The 20,787-nt window shown below is 39.6% G+C and overlaps 1 protein-coding gene across 1 annotated transcript; it reads right to left on the bottom strand.

The window, feature by feature from the left end:
* Positions 1–4,403: 4,403 nt before the first annotated feature.
* On the bottom strand, positions 4,404–20,630 carry LOC137284188 (uncharacterized). The gene is made up of 3 exons (XM_067815911.1): positions 19,841–20,630; positions 15,834–16,006; positions 4,404–6,044 (listed from the first exon to the last, which is right to left on the bottom strand). The coding sequence occupies exons 1-3, from the start codon at positions 19,911–19,913 to the stop codon at positions 5,814–5,816; spliced, it is 477 nt and encodes a 158-aa protein (XP_067672012.1). The 5' UTR covers positions 19,914–20,630; the 3' UTR covers positions 4,404–5,813.
* Between the last annotated feature and the right edge of the window lie 157 nt (positions 20,631–20,787).

Here is a 20,787-nt window from a genome sequence, read left to right as displayed (position 1 = left end):
TATTGTTCTTAGATGAAGTCTGTGATCCTTCCATGGCCATTCGAGGAATCCATTTAAATATACATACCTGCTGTCTGTAAATTGTCTTGTCTGAACCTGACAATCCAGTGATAGCAGGGTTGCAACGATTCACGCGGACCTCGATTCTTTTCGAAAGTCGATATTAGACCCTCCATTCGATCATTTTCAGTCCGATTCTTCATACAAAAGGACGTCAAAATCGTTTATCTCTCAGTATTTGTAAAATAAAACATATCAAACTTATTTTGTTTTAAACATTTGACTAGGTAACCTTTTTGAAACAAATAAAATATGAAGTTTAAACACATAACAGCCCCAATGATAAGCAGAGGCAAGATTACGTTGAAAGACTTAAAGTATCACGTGACCTGTGAGATTCCCGTTTTGTACACGGCATAATCTTTTGGATTTATAGTTCTTATTGACGTCATCATGGCACCCAGTGAGTTTGTGACGTAAACACAAACAATCAGGCTACAATACAATGATCGGTGCGAGGTTTGATCATGATACTGTTTCTTATTTCTCCATACTCATTGTCTTGTAACTCATTTTGAGCTTTCCTTCATCTTGTTGCTGAAACTGAAACAAAACCACGTACCACTAGGGTAATTACAAACTGACGGACATTATCGAACAATGTTTAGTCCCTGACAGTGGCTGTATATTTAGTTAAGATGCTTAGAACGAACTGACGCACATATCGAACAATGTTTATATGGCAGTATATTCAGTAAAGATGCTTATTACGAACTACGGACACGTCGAAATACTTTTTGTACGTGTCTCTTGCAGAATATTTAGTATTTGCAGAATATTTAGTATTTGCAGAATATTTAGTATTTGCAGAATATTTAGTAAATGTGCTCATAACGAGCTACAGTAATAACCAACTAAAGTGAATGGTACCTTTGACTCCATTACACATGTAGTTTACTGGGCTGTTAAGACAGGCGTTAAGTTCAACTCACCCACAATCATTATTGATACAAGGGTAAAAACTGCGCATAAGTGCACATTAATTACTCGTGTACAAATTACAAGAACGGCGACGGATATCTGCAAAGGCTCACAATACCGTGTGACCTGGTTCTCTTGAACCATGATTAATGAGTATCGAACATATTGATACCCGTCAGAGCACACGGATGATCATTGATTATGCAGAACCGACACGCTTCGCTCGCCTTACTGCGAGTTGCATGTACGCGAGTACGTCTGAGTGAGTGAGTGAGTGAGTGAGTGAGTGAGTGCCAGCAATATCCCCGCGGGGTACACCACATTTGGGGAATGGAACTAGGGTCTTCGGCATGATGAACAAACACTACTCACCGTCCTAAACTAGAAGTGGTCAAAAACTATCCTGGATATATAGGGCGGCGGGGGTAGTTTAATGGTTAAAGCGTCCGCTCGTCACGCTGAAGACACGGGTTCCATTCCCCACGTGAGTACAATGTGTGAAACCAATTTACGGTGTCCCCCGCCGTGATGTTGCTGCAATATTGCTACAAGCGGCGGCGTTAAACCATACTCACTCATTCACTCCTGGATTTATGCTCCTCAGAGGAAACCTGGCTCCCGTTTCACAAAACCCTCGTAAGTCTAAGATCTCTTAACATTTCTCGTAACAATGGTACCTCCTATGTTACGGTATGGCAGGGACGAGAGCTACGACGAAAGTTGCGAGATCTAACTCTTACGAGAGCTTCGCAAAACTGGGCCCAAAGATTCGAGCCAGTGATCCTGCTAAGCCTAAGGGACGTCACTCTGCACAACGTCCCCAAATAGAGAATATCCCCAAGCGCAACTGTGGATTTCATCCATAATTAAACTTTAATGTTTGAAACCTGATCTTGTACCAAGCTGTATTGGGCTTCCATCTCCCTTCGAGACGGTTGAATTCAAAGTTTCTTCTGGGTTCAATTGGTACTGTAACACTTATATAGGTATACATAATTCAGGTGAAACACTATACTGAAATCCATTAGTATGTGCCCACATAGCAACTCTAAGGTTGGAAGGTACGTTGTATAGGTAAAGCTGGCCCGAGGCAGTCTCCTGTGGAACACAAAGTTTCAAGGTTTTATAGATCCTCGATTTATTTGTTACAACGTACTGCATTTTAACTTTTGTTTGTGTCTGTTTGCATCTTTTACGCAGTAGTCAATACTCCAGGTACAGGAATGCGACCTGTAAATAGTCGAGTCTGGACTAGTCCAATCCAGTGGTCGAAAGCGCGATTTACGCAATTGGGATACGGGAAAAAATATGTCCACCAGATCCCGTTCGACGCATTTTACGACAGGCATGGGTTGCCGAAGACCATTTCACGGTCGCTTTATCAAAGCTTTTAAAGAGGTTCCTAGTTAGCAGTTCATTTTAGTGCAAACAGTGCAAACGGTATCGACAAAATAGATTGTGAAGGCATACAGGTATCAGTGTGTCCAGTTTTCGATACAGAAATCTTCACCCTATTTCACGGGTATTTATACAGCGTGTCCCCCATCACGCCAGAATCAAGCACGGTCGACCAACGAATCATGGTTCCTTTCAGCTTGACAGAAACCATACCAATGAAAGTCGTGAAAACGGTAATTGTGCTCATGTTTATCTGCTGTACGTATTGTCTGCTGCACTTCAAAGGACCAATGTGGTTTTGTCAATACTCAGCCTCATTTCGTTAGTGTGCTGAGAATAGACACACCTCGCCATTTCCACCGCTAAATGCTCGTATGTATTCACAGTTGATCAAGCAACTTATAGCGTACTCCCTACTGATTTTTATTTGTTCGTTTTTAACGTCGCACTCAGCGATATCCTTGCTATACCGCGGCGGAATCTGTACCAGACAATCTAGTGATCAACAACATGAGCACTAACTACCTGGGAATTGTTGTCTGTGTTGACTCATATCGGAAGTAAAATCTTGAACGCTGATTCGATTGTTTGTAACCAAGATATATGTGATTTATGAAAAACATTGCACGGTTTCGTCGATACGACAGAAACTTATAATCGAAATTTTGAAATCCTATTCGCCCCGAACATGTGCGAGGTGTGTCAACTCTGTGACCATGTTTGTAGGTTTCGAAAATGTAGCATTACTTCTCCCCCCTCATCCCAGCCCAGCCCAGCCCAGCTTATCTGGCGAACTGTTAAAACGATCTAAAATTCTATGGAACTCTGGCATCTGAACCCTACGCATCCGAACCCTACCCGCACCTGTGTTTAACTATCGACATAATAGTACGACTTATACCATCTGTAAGATGCTGCCCAAAGACTGCCATAGATGACCAATGTAAGGTGGTACCTCTTATTCCTCCAGATTTGCCAAGGACCATGATTCGCATGAATGTAAGGACACGTCATTTTCACAATTTACATAACCCACATAAAAGACAACCACATCACCGGCAGCTCCAAGGTAATAGAATTGCATTGTGTACAATAGAATAAACCCGTGTACTCAATAACCAAATGAAAAAAATGCTGTTGTACCAAAAGTGATTAAGGTTGCCTGGTCCCTGCGGGATATTTGTGTTGTCGAAGTCAGTCCACATAGTTGGAGGTCAGTGAACATTTGCATCCATTTGCATCCATAAAATGGTCGCTGCCTTTGAAGCAGTTGTAAACATAATGGTGTTTGCTGAATAAATATTGGGACTGTATGCCTTTTGACTTATAAACGGATTAGAAACTCTAATACAACACGCCTTGTGTGAGAGTTACTGTCTCAGTGTGTGTGTGAGTGAGTGTGTATGTGTATGTGTGTGTGCATGTTTGTTGGTCTCAGTACGTGTGTGTATGCTAATGTATTTCGCTGTGTGCATGCGTTTCACTGTGCGTGTCTCAGTATTAGTTTGTGCGTGTTTGCCACAATACGTGAGTGTATAAGTGTGTGTCTGAGACTGTATTTCTCTGAGAGTGATTTGTGTGTTTATCTGAGTGTTTGTTTGCGTGTGTTTATCACAGTACGTGTGTATTACTGTTTATGCTTGTATGAAAGTAGTGTGTTTTACTGCACTTGCATTTGTGTTAGGGTTTGTGTGCACCTCGATCCATATGTATGTCACTTTTTGTCTAAGTGCCTGTGTGTACTGTATGCCCCGGTGTGTACACATGGAAGTATATGCATGCGCGCGCGTTAGTGTGCGTGTGTGCATGCGTGCGTGTGTGAATGTGTGTGCTCATACAGTCTCAGTATGAGTGTGTGTAATTTTCCCTCTTGAGTATGCACATTCAGTTAAGGTCTCGCATGCGTGTGTGTATTTGCTTTTCTTTATGCATGCATTTTGCGTGTATGCATTTGGTTCACTATCAGTGTGTTCCTGTGAGTTCTGTGATTGTCTCAGCACAGAATGAACCGGCTCATCACAATCTCAATGTTCTGATTTTATTATACCATATTCACCAATTGCATAAATTATCACTGACAATATATACAATATCTTTATGTAACATATAAATGAATTACAATACGTGAGAGAATCACTACAGCGAAAGCCTATGGAATGAGAAGGTAAAGTTTGTCAAATGTCAAATGTTTGTGTTTCAATGTACAGACCTAATCATGACTTTGATAATAATTCTTGTGGTGGTAATGGTGACAGCTGACAAACGGTACGAGGCTTGAAATGGCTTAATCGTACTCATGAGTCATACAATGGTTGAAGGAACAAGACAGATTTTACTAAAATGTAGAGCCTCGCCTTGCGCAAATATTTAGGTAAACTATAAGTGTTTGTGTTCAGTCTGCCCCGTGAGATGGTGATGAGCATTTTGGCAACGCGTCGTCAATGATTCAAACATATATAATATGACATTACATTCACTATCTGAAGAATCTAAGTATTTAAAAGTGACATGTAAGTCCTACTCTCGTAAACCTCCATTAACTAGATGTGTTGTTGTGATGTAACTATATTGACATGGCAGTTGCTTCATCGTCACCCAATACCTCGAAATACGGGTAGTTAGACAGAGACTGGATTGTCAACAGGATGTGGAGTTGATGATGATCTGTGTTGGAGACCAAAGACCCGTCATCCATCCGTCGATTTACGTTACCCTGTGACGAGGTGACGTGATGAGTCGGTTTGGTTTGAGGCGGGTTTGAACAGTGTTGCATTTATATCTCTGTTAGCAGAAGTCTTACGAATCAAAGACTAAGACTGGTGATGTCCATTGCAAGGATAGAAACATTATAGTAAGAACTTGGAGCTGAGACCCACTATCAGTGACTTCAAGCACGCCGTGGTGCACAAGAGCTTTGATGACTACTTCCTTTATCCCGCTTCCCCAGCTAATATCGATATTCTTAATGCGACTTATTTACTTACTGCGACATTACAAGTAATACCGCAATTTTGGTCCACGCATGTCTCACATCCAAATTCTTTCTTCGTTTTTTGAAAACTTAAAGCTTTGAATTATGAAAAACACCTGGTAATTGAATGTAGACAGAGACGACCATAATGGTATGCATATATTTCTTTTACGTATGTTAATTAATGAAAATAAATTCAATGAAAGTGATTCTGTTTGATGCTATAGTCACCCCCTGATTGTCTGTTACATATGATTTTAATAATGTACCATGCATTTATGATCCATGTTATTCAATACACTTTGACTCACACCTGGCAGCTAGCGAAGTGTACTTTTCTTGTGTCACTGTTGCCAAGGTAACGGTTTGCATGTAGTGCACAAATACACTGTTAAATGCCCTCGTCGAAAAATACCTTCCCTTTCAAGATGACTTGTTTTCGCACATGTAACGCACGTGTGTGCTACCTTACAACGTGGTTTACAATGAAATAACACATCACTGCTGCCAATGTCGTTGGACTCAAAGTCGTCCTAGTGCCCACGTTGTCGGTGTTGCAAGCGTTTTCTCTACAACAGGATATACATCTGATTTTTGTGACGCCGTATCCGGAGGCTCTGCAGCCGTATCTACACTCAGCGGTGCAGTCTCTACTGATGCTGATGGTCATGCCCTTGACCGTCACACGCTCCACCTGGAAGGAACAGGGTAAATGTCAGATGTGTTACATAAACAGTCTAATTCGGGAGAAGCCGAACGTTTTGAAGCAGGTTACGGAAACAGACGAGTTGAGAGCAACGATAATAATTTGTTCTGCTTGTTTGTGTGGTGTAGGCAGCAATGTTCCAGCTATGTGGCAGCAGATTGTAAATAATCGAGTCTAGACCAGACAATCCAGTGATCAACATCTTTAGTATCTATCTACGCTGCTGAGATAGGATGACATGTGTCAACCAAGTCAGCGAGCCTTTAGTCGCCTTTTATGACAACCATAGTCGCCTTTTACGGCGAGCATTGGTTGATGAACCAATTCTAACTCTGATCTTCACGGATCGGAGACACAATGATAAAATGGGTGCGGAAATCCATTTCTATTACTGCTGTCAAGATAGTCTTTGATTCAAAGCCCTGTTTATCTCACAGAGGGCCCTTTATTACTGCTCTGTTTTAGCAAGGATCGTTTTTAACACAGTAGCAGAAGTGGAATTCCATTGTGGCGTTTTGAGTAGCGAATGAATAGCGAGTTGAGATGTTTTGTTATATAACAAAGACATGTTTTACATAATATATAAACACGACTTATTTAACATTTTGAGCTATCCCCTTAGGATATGACCGGGACTACATCGTTTACAGAGCGTACGACGAGTCAATTAACTTAATTTTCCTTAGATTGAAGACAGGATTTAGTGACGCACAAATGAATATCCTTGAGTGGCGTTAATTAAGACATTGATTGGCATCTTGGGAAACAGATTAACGCTTCAGCGACGCCTTTCCTCTCATGGCTAACGTGTGCAAATGACATGTGGTATCTCACGTTAGAGAACTGTTCAGTTATTATCTTATCTATGTCAGAATGTCCAATTCTGTGAAAACACATGTTCCCTCAGATTGCGACTTTGCATGTTCACGTGACCTTCACCTTTACTGGCGGTGGAATTTCCCAGTAGCATAGGATGGGGTTCCACTAACAGATCTTAGCCCTACGCCAATCGTATACCCCCAATATCCACATTATAACATGGCATTATGATAAGCATACCGTTCCACAAACCAATCTTACCCACCTCAGTCGTAAACTTAAGGTGTTCATGACCAACTTAGGATCGCTAAAATCAATCGTAGAGAAACCAAAATGGTGGCTTTCAGGTTCTACGTGAAGAAAAGCACGCACTTCACCATGATTGCGTGATAATTCGTCGTCTTTAGCCTTAGGTAATATTTAGTGATCTGTATAAAGTCAAACCAAACTTGAACAACGACACAAGATCTAGAACTAGAAGAATCAAGCGGTTTACGCTAAACACCTATCTTCAGATGAATCTGTTAAAAACTAGCCCTAAGTGGTTCTATTGAAAATAAAACGCCAGTGCAAAGGAATACCCAGTCTTCAGGAAGACATTCAGTTTGACATAAAGGGTAAATCAGATGAGAACATCATATTAACGGACCACTGGAAATCAGGGTTGACACAAAAAATCCTACTGTTTCAAATAGAACTTGATAAATAGATTGCTATATATACACTTCCTCTGATTCGGTGGAAACACCCAAAGCAAGCCATTCTGGAATAAAATATCTTGCAAGCTGTTACCCTGACAACATGACCAGGTCAAGTTTATGTCCAAGAATACGGCTATCTGACGCTAACTGATATAATTTGTGATAAAATCCCAGTTTGTTAGCAATAAGTTAGGTGTGGAAGAAGATAAAACTGACAAACTTTCATTTTTCTTGTCACGTAAAGAACACAAATTCGTCAACATTTGGCACATGTTTGGGATCTCATCATCGGTCAGGAGCTACTGTTGAAACAGTGTAGTCGTATCTAGGTATTCACCTGCTTCCAGATTTACAAATTCTTTACTCATGTAAAATCTCTCGTGATTTCTGTTATACATGTTTATTGCGTTTTCTGATTACGTATGTGTTAGGAAATTAAAGTTGCAATATAAATTAATCCGTATCAAATCCTTCTTAACGAACGTAATGACGATGGATACGGTAGACAAGCTTTGATCGGTGGTCATAATATCCACCCCTGGTTGTCCAAGTCCTGATTTGATCATCTCCAATTCGCCGTACGTATCCACAAGGAAAATCGGTCAATTATATTTTGAAACATTACTTATAATTGAGAAGACAAACTTTCCCGCATGTTAAAGTGTAAAACAAACATAAAATGGCGGATCCATCATCTTTTTCAGAGAGCGTTGATGCCTTAGTTGAAAGTCCCTGAAAAGTAAAAAATCGAAAGAGTGCGAGCTATTAGTCAGACACCCTTAACGCAATGTATGTCAGTTGTTCTATAACCGGTTCTAACTTCTTTTATTTCTGGATAATCTCCAAAAGCACTTACTGTCCTTACATGTCTATCTGGAACAGAAAGGCAATTAGGCTTGCTTACTGTATCAATATAGTCTTTTCATGTGTTAAACATAACAAAGTGTTTTTTGAACCGTACAGCACGAGGACAGTCCATTGCTAATTGAGTTAAGTTTTTCTTAATGTTTTGTAAATATTGGCTTCTTTCGATTGCCATTACCTGTCCCCGGCGCTGCAAGGCAGTTCCGAAATGTCACCGCACAAAATGATCAATTATGAACTACGCTAAAGCCACATTAAATGCAAACAAATCTTTCTGCCTCAGAATCTTTTGTCGTAAAAATATGCTGTTGTTTTTAAGTTATGCACCTTAATTTACATATCGATTTTTCATTTGTTAAGCACGGGGAAAGCAAAGTAAATAATTAAAATTCGGTTTTGAAAGTTTAAAAACTTTATCGAAAGGTTTTTAGGATGAAAACAGTCCTGCGCCTCGATTTTCGAAGCTCTCTTAGAGCTAGTTAGAGATAGTCGTAAGTGCAATTCATTAACATTGACTTACGACTATCTTAGCGCTAAAATAGCTTCGAAACTCTAGGCCCTGGGCACCGATCCACAAAGCATTCGTAATGTTACGTGCTATAGTAACGTGCGTATGACGTAGTACTATGAACGCTTTGAGGATCGGGATCGTAAAACACAATGAAGTTACAAAGCAGCGAACATAACCTGTATCGAATCTCCTTCGAATACCATTTCTTATTTGTTTCATCAAACATTTGTACATACGTTCATTTGTTTCGTCAAACATTTGTACATGCGTTCATTTGTTTCGTCAAACATTTGTACATACGTTCTTCAGATCCTAAGGTTGACCTATAATGGTTAAAGGTTTCAACAGTCTTAAATATTTGTCGAAATGCCTCTCATGAGTTTGAGTGAATTGATTACCAAAGACGTGTTCGGTTTCAATGTGTCGATCGTTGATCAAGTAGAATTACTAGACATAATTTAGATAAATAGTTCAATATTCATTCACGGCGATGTAGATCTATTCAACTGCAACTTGAATAATTCCTATTTGTGATAGGTAGATAATGCAAACAGTGAATATACTCAGGACATCATGAGAACCATTCACACTGGCTGACCCGATACTGGTTGACAATTACACGGTTGGGATCCATTTCCTATACAAATCCCTAATCAATGAAATTGGTATCGATTTCCCAAGCCACATTTCATTTGTCCGGTATTGGATGGAAGGCAAATAACAGTAATTGTACACTAGACTATTTGGCGATGCGTGTTTTTTATTTACAAAAGAAACCCCTCAAATATAATCTATATTCATATTTGGATCAAATTTGAAATACTTTATTACCTAAATATACTCATTGTGTTCATTCATTGGAAATTATTAGCTTGTGAAAATATCTGCCATTCAAAAGTGTGTTGACCGTAATCAAACCAAAATGGGGATCAATATTTAGTATATCATATGATTAATTATCGATTTTATAAAATGATATCAGGATGGGAAGATACAAGAACAATATTGTATCTTGTGTGGACAGGGTTGTTTCCGGGACGGTGGATGTGGTCGATAAACGAAACTGACCTATCGCCATTTCTTCACGTGTCTGTTACGCGGGTGAAAACAGGTAAATTCAGGATTCTTGGATTCAGCCGAGAATTACAATATTACGCTGACTCGTATCGTCACATAATAAAAGCCTTGCGGTCATTCTTGCCCTCAGAGCAGTCTTAGCATACAATTAAACTACAGACCTAACATCGCGTTGTGCAAGTGGGCCCAGACCTTATACAAATATCAGTGGGTGAGTGAGTTTACGCCGCTTTCAGCAATTTTTCAGCAAACATCACAGTTGGTACATCTGGAAAGGGCTTCACATACTGTACCCATGTGGGGAATTGAACAGGGGTCATTGGCGTGACGAACGAATGGCTTCAACCACAGGGCTATTTATAATGTTTCTAGTAATACATTCTGTCGATAGACCGACAATTAACACCCTTAGGTAATCAACACCATTTGGTAAGTAAATGGTAAAAAACACCATTGAGCCAAACATTGCGCCTTACCAAGGACCTCACTCCCAACAATAAATTTACATCCGATCAAAGGATTTTATTTCGAGTTCATACAAATTCAGTCATGGTTTCTACATTTTTGTACTGAATTGAATTTTGTCAACAAACGTATTGTTGCTTAGGATGGGATAGGCAGAGAGTAAATTATATTCATTTTGTATTGAATATCGATTAGAAGAACATTAAATCTTGACATTCTTAATCTCATGATAACAGATGTCAATAGACAAATTTAAACTGTAAAAATACAAATAATATATACATGTACGCCACCTTGATCAGTAAGGAAATCAGTAAAGTTTACAAAATCAAGATAACACATGCCATCTCTTCTTGTGATTTTACCAAATGTGTGGGCTTCTGGTTTGATTGCTATCAATTGTTTGAATTTGGAGTTGGGCGTATTTGACATACGCAAGCCATACGCGATCTCATGCCGTGACTGAAATCTGACTCACACCACCCTTGTGCCGCAAACAGGCCGCTTGTGTTTACGGATGAAGGAGTAACGTCTATTGATAATGAAAAAGACCAGGCATTCTGATATTCTATTAAGATAAAGAACTCAACGTCCCTGATCCCGAAACCATATTAGTTTCATATGAACAATCGATTGTTTTATTGTGAGGGCGAGCTATTGTTTCGTTTTGACGTCATTACACAGAGGAGGTTTGTTAGGAGCTATATTGGTTTTCAACGATATACCATCAACAAATATAAAATCATTTGTAGAGGCTACCAGGTTAAATAGGTGAAATGTATCTTGCAAGGATCAATGTTTATCCACTAAAACATCTGTTGTAAATGCCATTCATGTCAGAATCGGTTTCGATAAAATGCCCCAACGCCCCAACCAACCCAAAGAATATCCTGAACCTTGGTCCCTAATATTTGTGTTCAGGCGACAACATGGCATTATTAAAATCAAAACAGAAACCTGCCATCAATGTCTGGAAATGTTTCGTGACAAATTACTCGTGTGTTATGGCGGGTGAGCTACATTTAAGAAATGGATGTTAATATGTGGTCTGTCTTCAGAATGTATAACTAAAAGCATAATAGAGAGCCCTGTGGTTAAAGTGTTCGTTAGTCACGCCAAAGACCCGGGTTCCATTCCCCTCATTGGTATACTGCGTGAAACCCTTTGCTGAAAACATTGCTGAAAAGCGGCGTAAACACTCACTCACCCACTCACAAGTAACATGGTCATGATCTGGGTGGGCAAATTGGGGATTCAAACTCACGCCTTAAGGTACATCGAACTAAGCTAATCCTGAGCACCGTTTCGAAGAGTCTCGATGAATGGGCGTCTCCCGAGTGGAAGACAGGGACACGGTATATATGTCCGAAAGCCCATAACACAACAATGTTGTCTTTTAAGCTATTTCAGTCCGGGTAGAACTACATATTCAGAGAGTGACTGGTCCTTAAGCAAATATTAGTTGTAAACGCATGAAATAGTAACTATACATAATAAAGCAAGCCAGGTCAAGCGAGGGAGTTAATATTTGAACACTCTACGTCAATACACGTGAAAATAGACCCAGTCATGAATCTATCTACTTAATCATCATTAAAGCCGATCAACTTCATATCGATTAGTTGCCACCATTCGAAAAGCAATTATGCCAATGAGAAATGAGCCAGTCACACAAAGATGCTAGTCCAGCATGGTTACCTGCTGTGGGCGATTTAAACCAGCACTGATTACCACACGCGGTTTAACGTTATTGCCATGACACTATGTGATTAAACCAATGGTATTCACAAGCCGAGCCGCCACCCTCCAACCCCAAAGATGAGGAGGTGCAAACATATGGCCACGTACTGAGCGTCAATAAACACTTCCCCTTCCAGCCCCACAGCTAATTCAGTCTTAACAACTAAGATAAGTGGGGAATCGTGTCCAGCTCGTTGTGAGATAACAAACTGGGGACGCTTTTGTTTTCGTAACGTTTTCAATTATACAAACGCTGAAAATACTCTAAAACCAACCTGTTCATTTTCTGTACACGAGTGTGCTGTAATGGCATTGCATTGGTTTAAGTACACACAACTGCAAAACAAATCTTGCAGTTTGGATTTGTTGGGTGTTTGTAAATGAATTAAATTTTTTTAGTAAGTTGGATAGTTCTGTATTAGCAAGAATAATGGGCATTGTGAAGCTGTGAGAACACATTAAGAACCTTTTTCGAAGGATATAGGCACTTCTACTAACTGTAAACCTTTGTATGGTTTTCTATGCATAACGGGGAATAACGGCTCGTAATTAACTATAATTAAATCATAATTTAATATCATATGAATTACAATAATAGTCATGATACCAGGATTTTCAGATTCTTGGGAGAAATTTAGAAGTTGGTGTTGAAGTAAACGACAAAAAATATGGATGACCACTTCAAGACAACAAACAAGAGGGTGTCATCCATATTATTTGTCTTTTATTACAACAGTTTATTTTGCTAAAATGTAAGCGTATCCTGCCCCATCTGTGGCATCCGTCAGAAACGAATGCAAAGACAAGATATTTGTTCCCCTGAACATACACTGGAACAAACTTTACATTTCAACACCATGGGGAATTATATCTGACATATTTGTCAATTGCAAAAATGACTGAGTTAGATTAGTTTTAAGCCGCTTTTAGCAATATTCCAGCAAGATCAGGACGGAGGCCACCAGAAATGGGCCTCACCCATTGTACCCATTTGTCAAATCGAACCCGGGTCTCCGGTTACAACACACGCACGCACGCACGCTCGCACACACGCGCGCACGCACACACGCACATGCACACAGATGATTCAGTATGTACTCCCATATAACAATTATATGTTGATGTGAGTGATTATGGTTTATATTTCATTGCCTTTTGCAATATTTCAGCAATATGACCGCGGGAGACACCGACAACACATTATATTCTTGAGAAATCAAACCCGAGTCTTAGGAGTGACACACGAACGCTTCAGCCACTATGCTATCTCTCCACCCTTAAAGCTACGTTATGAATCCTTGTTAAATGTAGACTGATTAAATTGTGAATTATCATTTCAAACACCCATTTAAAACTGAATATATTTGTATGTGTTACTAGGACACAATTCAACATGATTCAATCAATTCTGACGTATCCAATTCCAAACCTCATTTTTACATAGATCTATTTGCTTAGACTTCAAAAGTCCGCCTACCGTCAATTTCACCCCTTTGTTTACACGTGTTTTTGAGTGTTTAAAGTCCTTCTTTGTGAAACGCTATCACTGGCAGTGGTTTATGTTCATGAAATCAGATATGCTTTAGTTTCAAAATAAATCATCTCCACCTGTCAACGCAACGCTGCATGTGCTCATTGAACACGTATTACCGTGAATATAGCAGAACAATCAATCACAACGTATTGAATGACAAAACATTTATTCGACCGTATTTCAGACTTTTTTTCTGTAAAGGAACCGATGCAATGCATATGTATACCGTTTAAAATACTTACCAGGTTTTAAATAGGATCAAATTTACAGCGTTGTCTCTGTGCACGTAGTGGCATGTATACCACGAAAACAATTGTTTTCAGTATCAAGAGCAGCATAGACAGAAATTTACCATTAATTTTTCAGGGCTGCCTTAGAATTGAAGCTAACAACTAACAAAGTTTGATAGACGTATTTAAAATTTTATCTATGCACATTTTTCTTGATAAACATGTTTAGAATGCATATAAACATATGTAAATTAATGTAAACTCTGCTTTATTAGCTCCGTAGACATGTTTAGAACGCAAACTATGCAGGCTACGCATTACTAGCATGATATGTAACGTATTTAGAATGTTAACTATACATTTTAATGCTGGTAGACGCGTATAGAATGCAATCTTTAAAGATTCTAAATTAATGCACAAACAATGCTTTATCAATTTAGACGTGTTTAGAACGCAAACTGTGCATCTACAAGTTGATAGACGTGTTTACAAATGAAATCTATAAAACTACATATGATTAATGTAAACTCTGCTTTATTTGCTATGTAGACGTGTTTAGAATGCAAACTATGCAGGCTACGCATTATTAGCGTGATAGACGTGTTTAGAATGCAAACTGTGCATCTTAAAGTTGATAGACGTGTTTAGAATGGAATCTATAAAAATATATAATTAATGCAGATTCTGCTTATTAGTTCCGTGGTCGTGTAAGAAGGCTATGTATTACTAGCATGATAGACGTGTTTAGAATGTTAGCTGTGCATTTTAATGTTGGTAGACGTGTATTGAATGCAATCTATAAAAATTCTAAATTAATGCACAAGCAATGCTTTGTCAGTTTAGACGTGTTTAGAATGCAGGCTATGCATTATTTGATTGATAGAAGTGTTCAGAATGCAGGCTATGGATCATTACATGTATGTAGTGAGGCAGTGTGAATCACCTTACAGTACTAATCTAAAGTGTGACAGTGTCACGTACCTTTAATTACTTATTCCGTGACTTGATAGCGGGCTACTTCTCTCAAGCGGAACGACTTGCTTTTAACACTTGACAGTAGTGAGAAGGATTTGCTAACCGTAACTACAGATATCTGCAGTAGGACAGTTTGACTCACCTTACAGTACTTGTTTGTGGAGTGAGTCACCTTACAGTACTTGTCGGTAGCGTGACTACTGACTTTACTGCACTTGTCTGTGGATTGAGGACTCACTTTACAGGACTTATTGGTAGAGTGACTCACCTTACAGTACTTGTCTGTGGATTGACGACTCTTCTTCCAGAACTTGTATGTGGAGTGACGACTCACCTTACAGTACTTGTCAGTGGAGTGATGACTCACTTTACAATACTTGTCTGTGGATTGATGACTCACCTTACGGTACTTGTTGGTAGAGTGACTCACTTTACAGTACTTGTCTGTAGATTGACGACTCATCTTCTAGAACTTGCCTGTGGAGTAACGACTCACCTTACAATAGTTATCTATAGAGTGACTCATCTTGCAGTACTTGTTGGTGGATTGACGACTCACCTTCCAGCACTTTTTGCAGAGTTACGACTTACCTTACAGTACTTGTCCGTAGAGTGACACACCTTACAGTACGTGTCTGTAGAGAGACTCACCTGACAGTACTTGTCTGTAGAGAGACTCACCTTACAGTACTTGTCTGAAGAGAGACTTACCTTACAGTACTTGTCCGTAGAGTGACACACCTGACAGTACGTGTCTGTAGAGAGACTCACCTTACAGTACTTGTCCGTAGAGTGACACACCTTACAGTACGTGTCTGTAGAGTGACTCACCTGACAGTACTTGTCTGTAGAGAGACTCACCTTACAGTACTTGTCTGTAGAGTGACAATGCCTGAGTGGTACTGCACTAAGGTTACTCTGGCAGGGCGTGAAGGGATCCCAGTAGTTGTTGGCATCCTTGGTGTTCTCGGAGCAATCATAGCAGGTTAGACTGTTGATGTACTGATAGGTGGGAGGAACTGTCGCTCCGTCAACTGAAACAAGTTGCAGCCGATATTGTAATGAGTGACTGAGTTTAGTTTTACGCCATACTCAGCAATATTCTATGAAGATCAGAGTTAGAATTGGTCTTCAGCAACGTAAGCTTGTCGTAAGAGGCGGCTATGACACATGTCATCGTAAACCAATTGCATAGATCGATACTCATGACGTTGATCACCGGATTGTCTGATCCAGACTCGATTATTTACAGACCGCTGCCATATAGCTGGAATATTGCATTAAACAACAAACCAAGCAGCAATATGAATCTTTATCAGGTTGACATCAGGTATTAGAGCCACTTGAATGCAAATTACCTACATAATATATTATACGTAATATAAACCCCACAGTAGTGATAGCGTATATAGTGAGATATTTTAAGTGTCAAACGTATCCACAAGAACGCCGTGGAAAGCAAATTAGTGATGGAAATGATGTGAATAAAAGACACCGGGTGTTTGTGAAGAGGTAATCCCGAATCATGGTTATGATACCATGTTTGTCTCAGTGCAAACACTTGTTATGTCACAACTAACTCTCACTGTGTTAAATGTTCTGATAATAATGCCATCCTGGTTATATAATACCACGTTTATCTCTCAACTGATTTTCACTTTGCTAGATGTTCTGGTCATAATGCCATGCTGGTATTATAATGCTACATTTATCCAAAATTGGAGTTCTGCGGTACAAACGTTCCTGGTTATAATGCCATGCTGGTATTATAGTACCACGTTTTTCTCAACTGATTTTCACTGTGCTAAATGTTCTGGTCATCCTGGTATTGTGATAGCACGTTTATGGAACAATATTGCCCTGCTAAAATAACACACCGATTTTCCAATACCACGTTAATCTCGCCACTGATTTTCGCTGTTTCAATGCCCTGGTTATACTGTCACCCTCGTTGTACAAACACATTGAGCATTTATGGACCGCTCGATAGAAATCTCATCTGCAAGGTACTTTACCTGTGTTGTATAGTCTTTCACACTTATTACGTAATTGAAACAACAATAATGGATGATTTACGTTTGGAGGTTTAATGGATATAATCACATTTGAATTATTGATTTTAATCATAGGGGAAATTGACTGCTGGTGTTTCTTTGTTCTGTGGTATCTGCAGGAATTGATGACTAGGCGTTCAACTGTTACTGCTGTAATTATGTTATTGAGTTGATGGAGTTAAATAAGCATCTACCAAATCATTGCATATCGATTTTACCTCCGATCAATGCAAATATTGCAGTGTCGTGGTAGGCCTCCATTGGACGCAATGTCATTTGCGAAGATGTTCACACATGCCCATACGCATATACATACGCTAAGATGTCTCAAAAGGATAGAAGAATATATTTTGCCAAGATGGTTATATCTTTTGATGACATTACTCTTCACAATGGCCTCATGTTAAGTCAGATTTAGAATATATATCTTCCCGAACTTTAAAGGAAGAACTAAATTTGTCATCTTCAATGTTTCACTATGTTCAAAGCTCTGTTAATATTGATAGCTGGACGTCGAAGTTTTGAGAACAAAATTGTCACGTTTCTGGATGGACTTCAAGGAGATCCTGCAATTGTGCTTCCTCCTGGTGACTGGGCGTTACCTTATGCACTGCATATTGCAACAGCGTATTGTGGTTAGGCTCCAAGGTATGACAGTGATGCTTCTCCTTCTAGTTTGACATCAATGTATAGGTGTATAACTACTACAACGCCTCCCAAAGACATGTTACTTAGTGTTTGACGTAACATTATATCTGAAATGTTACTACTTCTTGTAGTATGGCTACTGACTACTTCAGTGTATGGTTGTCGTGGTGCTACTGTTTTGTAGTTGAGTATCAACTCATCTCTGTTATGAAATTGCATGTTAATTTAGTATTACTCTTCTACTGAAATACTGACCTTTATGATAAAACGTTAAGCAATGAGGTTTTTTTTTGTAGTTTGGCGTTCTTGGGGTATTCTTTGCTTGGGCGAATTATTTCGCATTTCAAGGTTTGGCTCCAATGTATTTATATATTTAATGGCCCGGTTCAAACGTTTACCAGCACCATTGCCATCTTTGGATGTTCGTGGGTGAAGGAATGGATGTTTTCTTGCTATCCATTCATGTTCAGACATTTTGGGCGTTGCATACATAGTATATATTGACCGTTTAGTTGCTTTTTAAGGGCGCATGAATTAGTCTAAATAGTCTGTTTACCTCTTCAAATTTTTAATTTTGAATAATATCTGGCAGAAATCTTTTGCAACACAGTAACACTATCCCTGGACGTATGGTAATATACACCTCTCCTGATCATTATATATACACCTCTCCTGAACTTTAAAATGAATTTTTATTCTTTTGATAGATTACAGTTTTACATATACACACGTGTACATTATGCGCAAGTGTGAGAAAATATAACATGGCACAATATGCTGAATGAAACAAGTTTCAATGCAGGAACACTAAATAACGGCATGTTTTGAGGTTTTAGAGACATTAGGTTTACACTTATAATGAACATGCATGTTCGACATGATCACAATGTGACACAGTAAAAGTAGTAGTCGGTCCTGTTATCATCCTTCCTCCTGCTCGTATTTCTTATTCCATAACTGGCTTACATGTGTATGCTTTTCTCTAAGGCCATAACTGATAACTGATTTTAGCGGGCTTGTGATTTTTGTGATTAACTATTTAGCCCAAATGGACGCTGTTTCTAAGTAGACTCCCAGCTGGTTATCCGTATGCATTTTATTAAATACGTTGACGTTTCAGCACATACATATAAATGATGGTATTAGCAAAGAATAACATTAACATTTATGATATTACATTCGTTTGTAATTGACACCTGGTAGTTTCAAATATCAAATATGATTCCATCGTTCATCCTCAATCCGCCGCCATATAGCTGGAATATTGCTGAGTGCGGTGTAAAAATAAACTCACTCACTCACTCATCCTCAGTATAATCCTTGATACAGAATGTAACGTTTTCAGCATGTGTTCGTGGGAATTTCTTCACTAGCATCTTTAGTCTTCTACCGTTACAGCAATAAAAATGTTTGATTTTCTTATTTTCATTCTAACGTATTAAGCGCCACTGTCTACCTGCTTCTTCGAACATATGTGTCTATGTGCCTCTTTGAGACGATCTGTCTACATGCCTCTGTCAAAATGCCTGTGTACTCTATCGTCTTGTCTGTCTATCTACCTGTCTGTCAGTCTCTGCTTGTCTATCTGTCTGTCAGTCTCTGCTTGTCTGTCTGTCTACCCGGCTGTCCGTGTTCTCTTGTCCATCTACTGGTCTATCTGTCTAGGCTTGTCTGTCTATCTACCCGTCTGTCAGTCTCTGCATGTCTGCCTGTCTGTCAGTCTCTGCTTGTCTGTCTATCTACCCGTCTGTCAGTCTCTGCATGTCTACCCGTCTGTCAGTCTCTGCATGTCTGCCTGTCTGTCAGTCTCTGCTTGTCTGTCTATCTACCCGTCTGTCAGTCTCTGCATGTCTGCCTGTCTGTCAGTCTCTTCCTGTCTGTCTATCTACCCGTCTGTCAGTCTCTGCTTGTCTGTGTATCTACCCGTCTGTCAGTCTCTGCGTGTCTGTCTATCTACCCGTCTGTCAGTCTCTGCTTGTCTGTCTATCTACCCGTCTGTCAGTTTCTACTTTTCTATCTATCTGTCAGTCTCTGCTGGTCTGGTTGTCTACCCGTTTGTCAGTCTCTTCTTGTCTGTCTATCTACCGTCTGTCAGTCTATCCTTGTCTATCTACCCGTCTGTCAGTGTCTATTTGTCTGTCTCTTCTACATCCATCTATAACATACCTGTAAGGAATCCTACAGAAATGATGACAGCAGCGAACCATGCCTGCAGTTGTGACAGGTGCAGTAATTCCATCGCGTAACTCCTTTATACACAAAGGTGAGGAAACATCCGCGATAAAACCATTCCCAGAAGCATATGTCAATCTGTCTCCATAGCACTTCAACAGTCACGTGTAACGTGTTTGGTAAGACGAATGTAAAAAGCCACAAGGTTCTTCAAAGTTTCTTTATAATCTTCGTCAGACTGCATTTAAGTGTGTTTATGTCGGTGCCCATTGCTGTGATTCCCGTGAGAGGTGACGTCACAATCACTGCCACGGTTTCATGCGTTCTCTGCTACGTAGCGCGTCTACTATGCTCAGTGATTCTATGATTAATTCAAGAGACAAAGTCCAATGCATGTGATGCCTTCAAACGGGAAGCTCATCTGTGAACACAGACATCAAGTCCTGACCATTTGCAATGAAGTTTAGAAGGGAATCCTTCCGTGCTTCATCATCCGGAAAATATCGGCATCTCCCATCCCATTTGGTCTGTCATGGGAGAATAGATGCCAACATTCTAATTAGAACGTTCTCACTGAACGGCACCAGCTCACTATATCTTAGTATTGCCCACACATTTAATGGATACCAATATGTAGTTTTACAGCTTCGGAGTCGATTGCTCTCTACGTCAGTTGGGAACAATCCATACCGGAGACTGAAAATAGTACAACAGTTTCAAGTCTCCATGTCCCAGAAACGTTCCAAATCGGTGGTCCTTACTGATCGTATGCATGGGAATGTGTGGCTATGGTATTGCGTTTGGTTGTTTTATGTAGCTGATTAGAAATTGTTCTGCGGATATTTTCACTGGTGATTGATAATGTGATTCTACGGCTGTGTATTTATTGCCTTGGCGACGGGTCTGTGGCAAGTCTTTCAATTACCGCCATGCAATGAATC

This window comes from Haliotis asinina, chromosome 5 (genome assembly GCF_037392515.1).
Source record: "Haliotis asinina isolate JCU_RB_2024 chromosome 5, JCU_Hal_asi_v2, whole genome shotgun sequence".
Classification (NCBI taxonomy): domain Eukaryota; kingdom Metazoa; phylum Mollusca; class Gastropoda; order Lepetellida; family Haliotidae; genus Haliotis; species Haliotis asinina.
The sequence above is the reverse complement of the archived record's forward strand: the minus strand, read 5'-3'. Positions and strand labels throughout refer to the sequence as shown.

Bases quoted from the DNA above. Each gene is read 5' to 3' on its own strand.
- LOC137284188 (XM_067815911.1), bottom strand. From the start codon at position 19,913: ATGGAATTACTGCACCTGTCACAACTGCAGGCATGGTTCGCTGCTGTC. The intron at 16,007-19,840 runs GTATGTTATAGA...AACTTGTTTCAG, and splicing joins TTCTGTAGGATTCCTTACAG to TTGACGGAGCGACAGTTCCT. The intron at 6,045-15,833 runs GTGAGTCTCTCT...TGTTCCTTCCAG, and splicing joins CTACAGACAAGTACTGTAAG to GTGGAGCGTGTGACGGTCAA.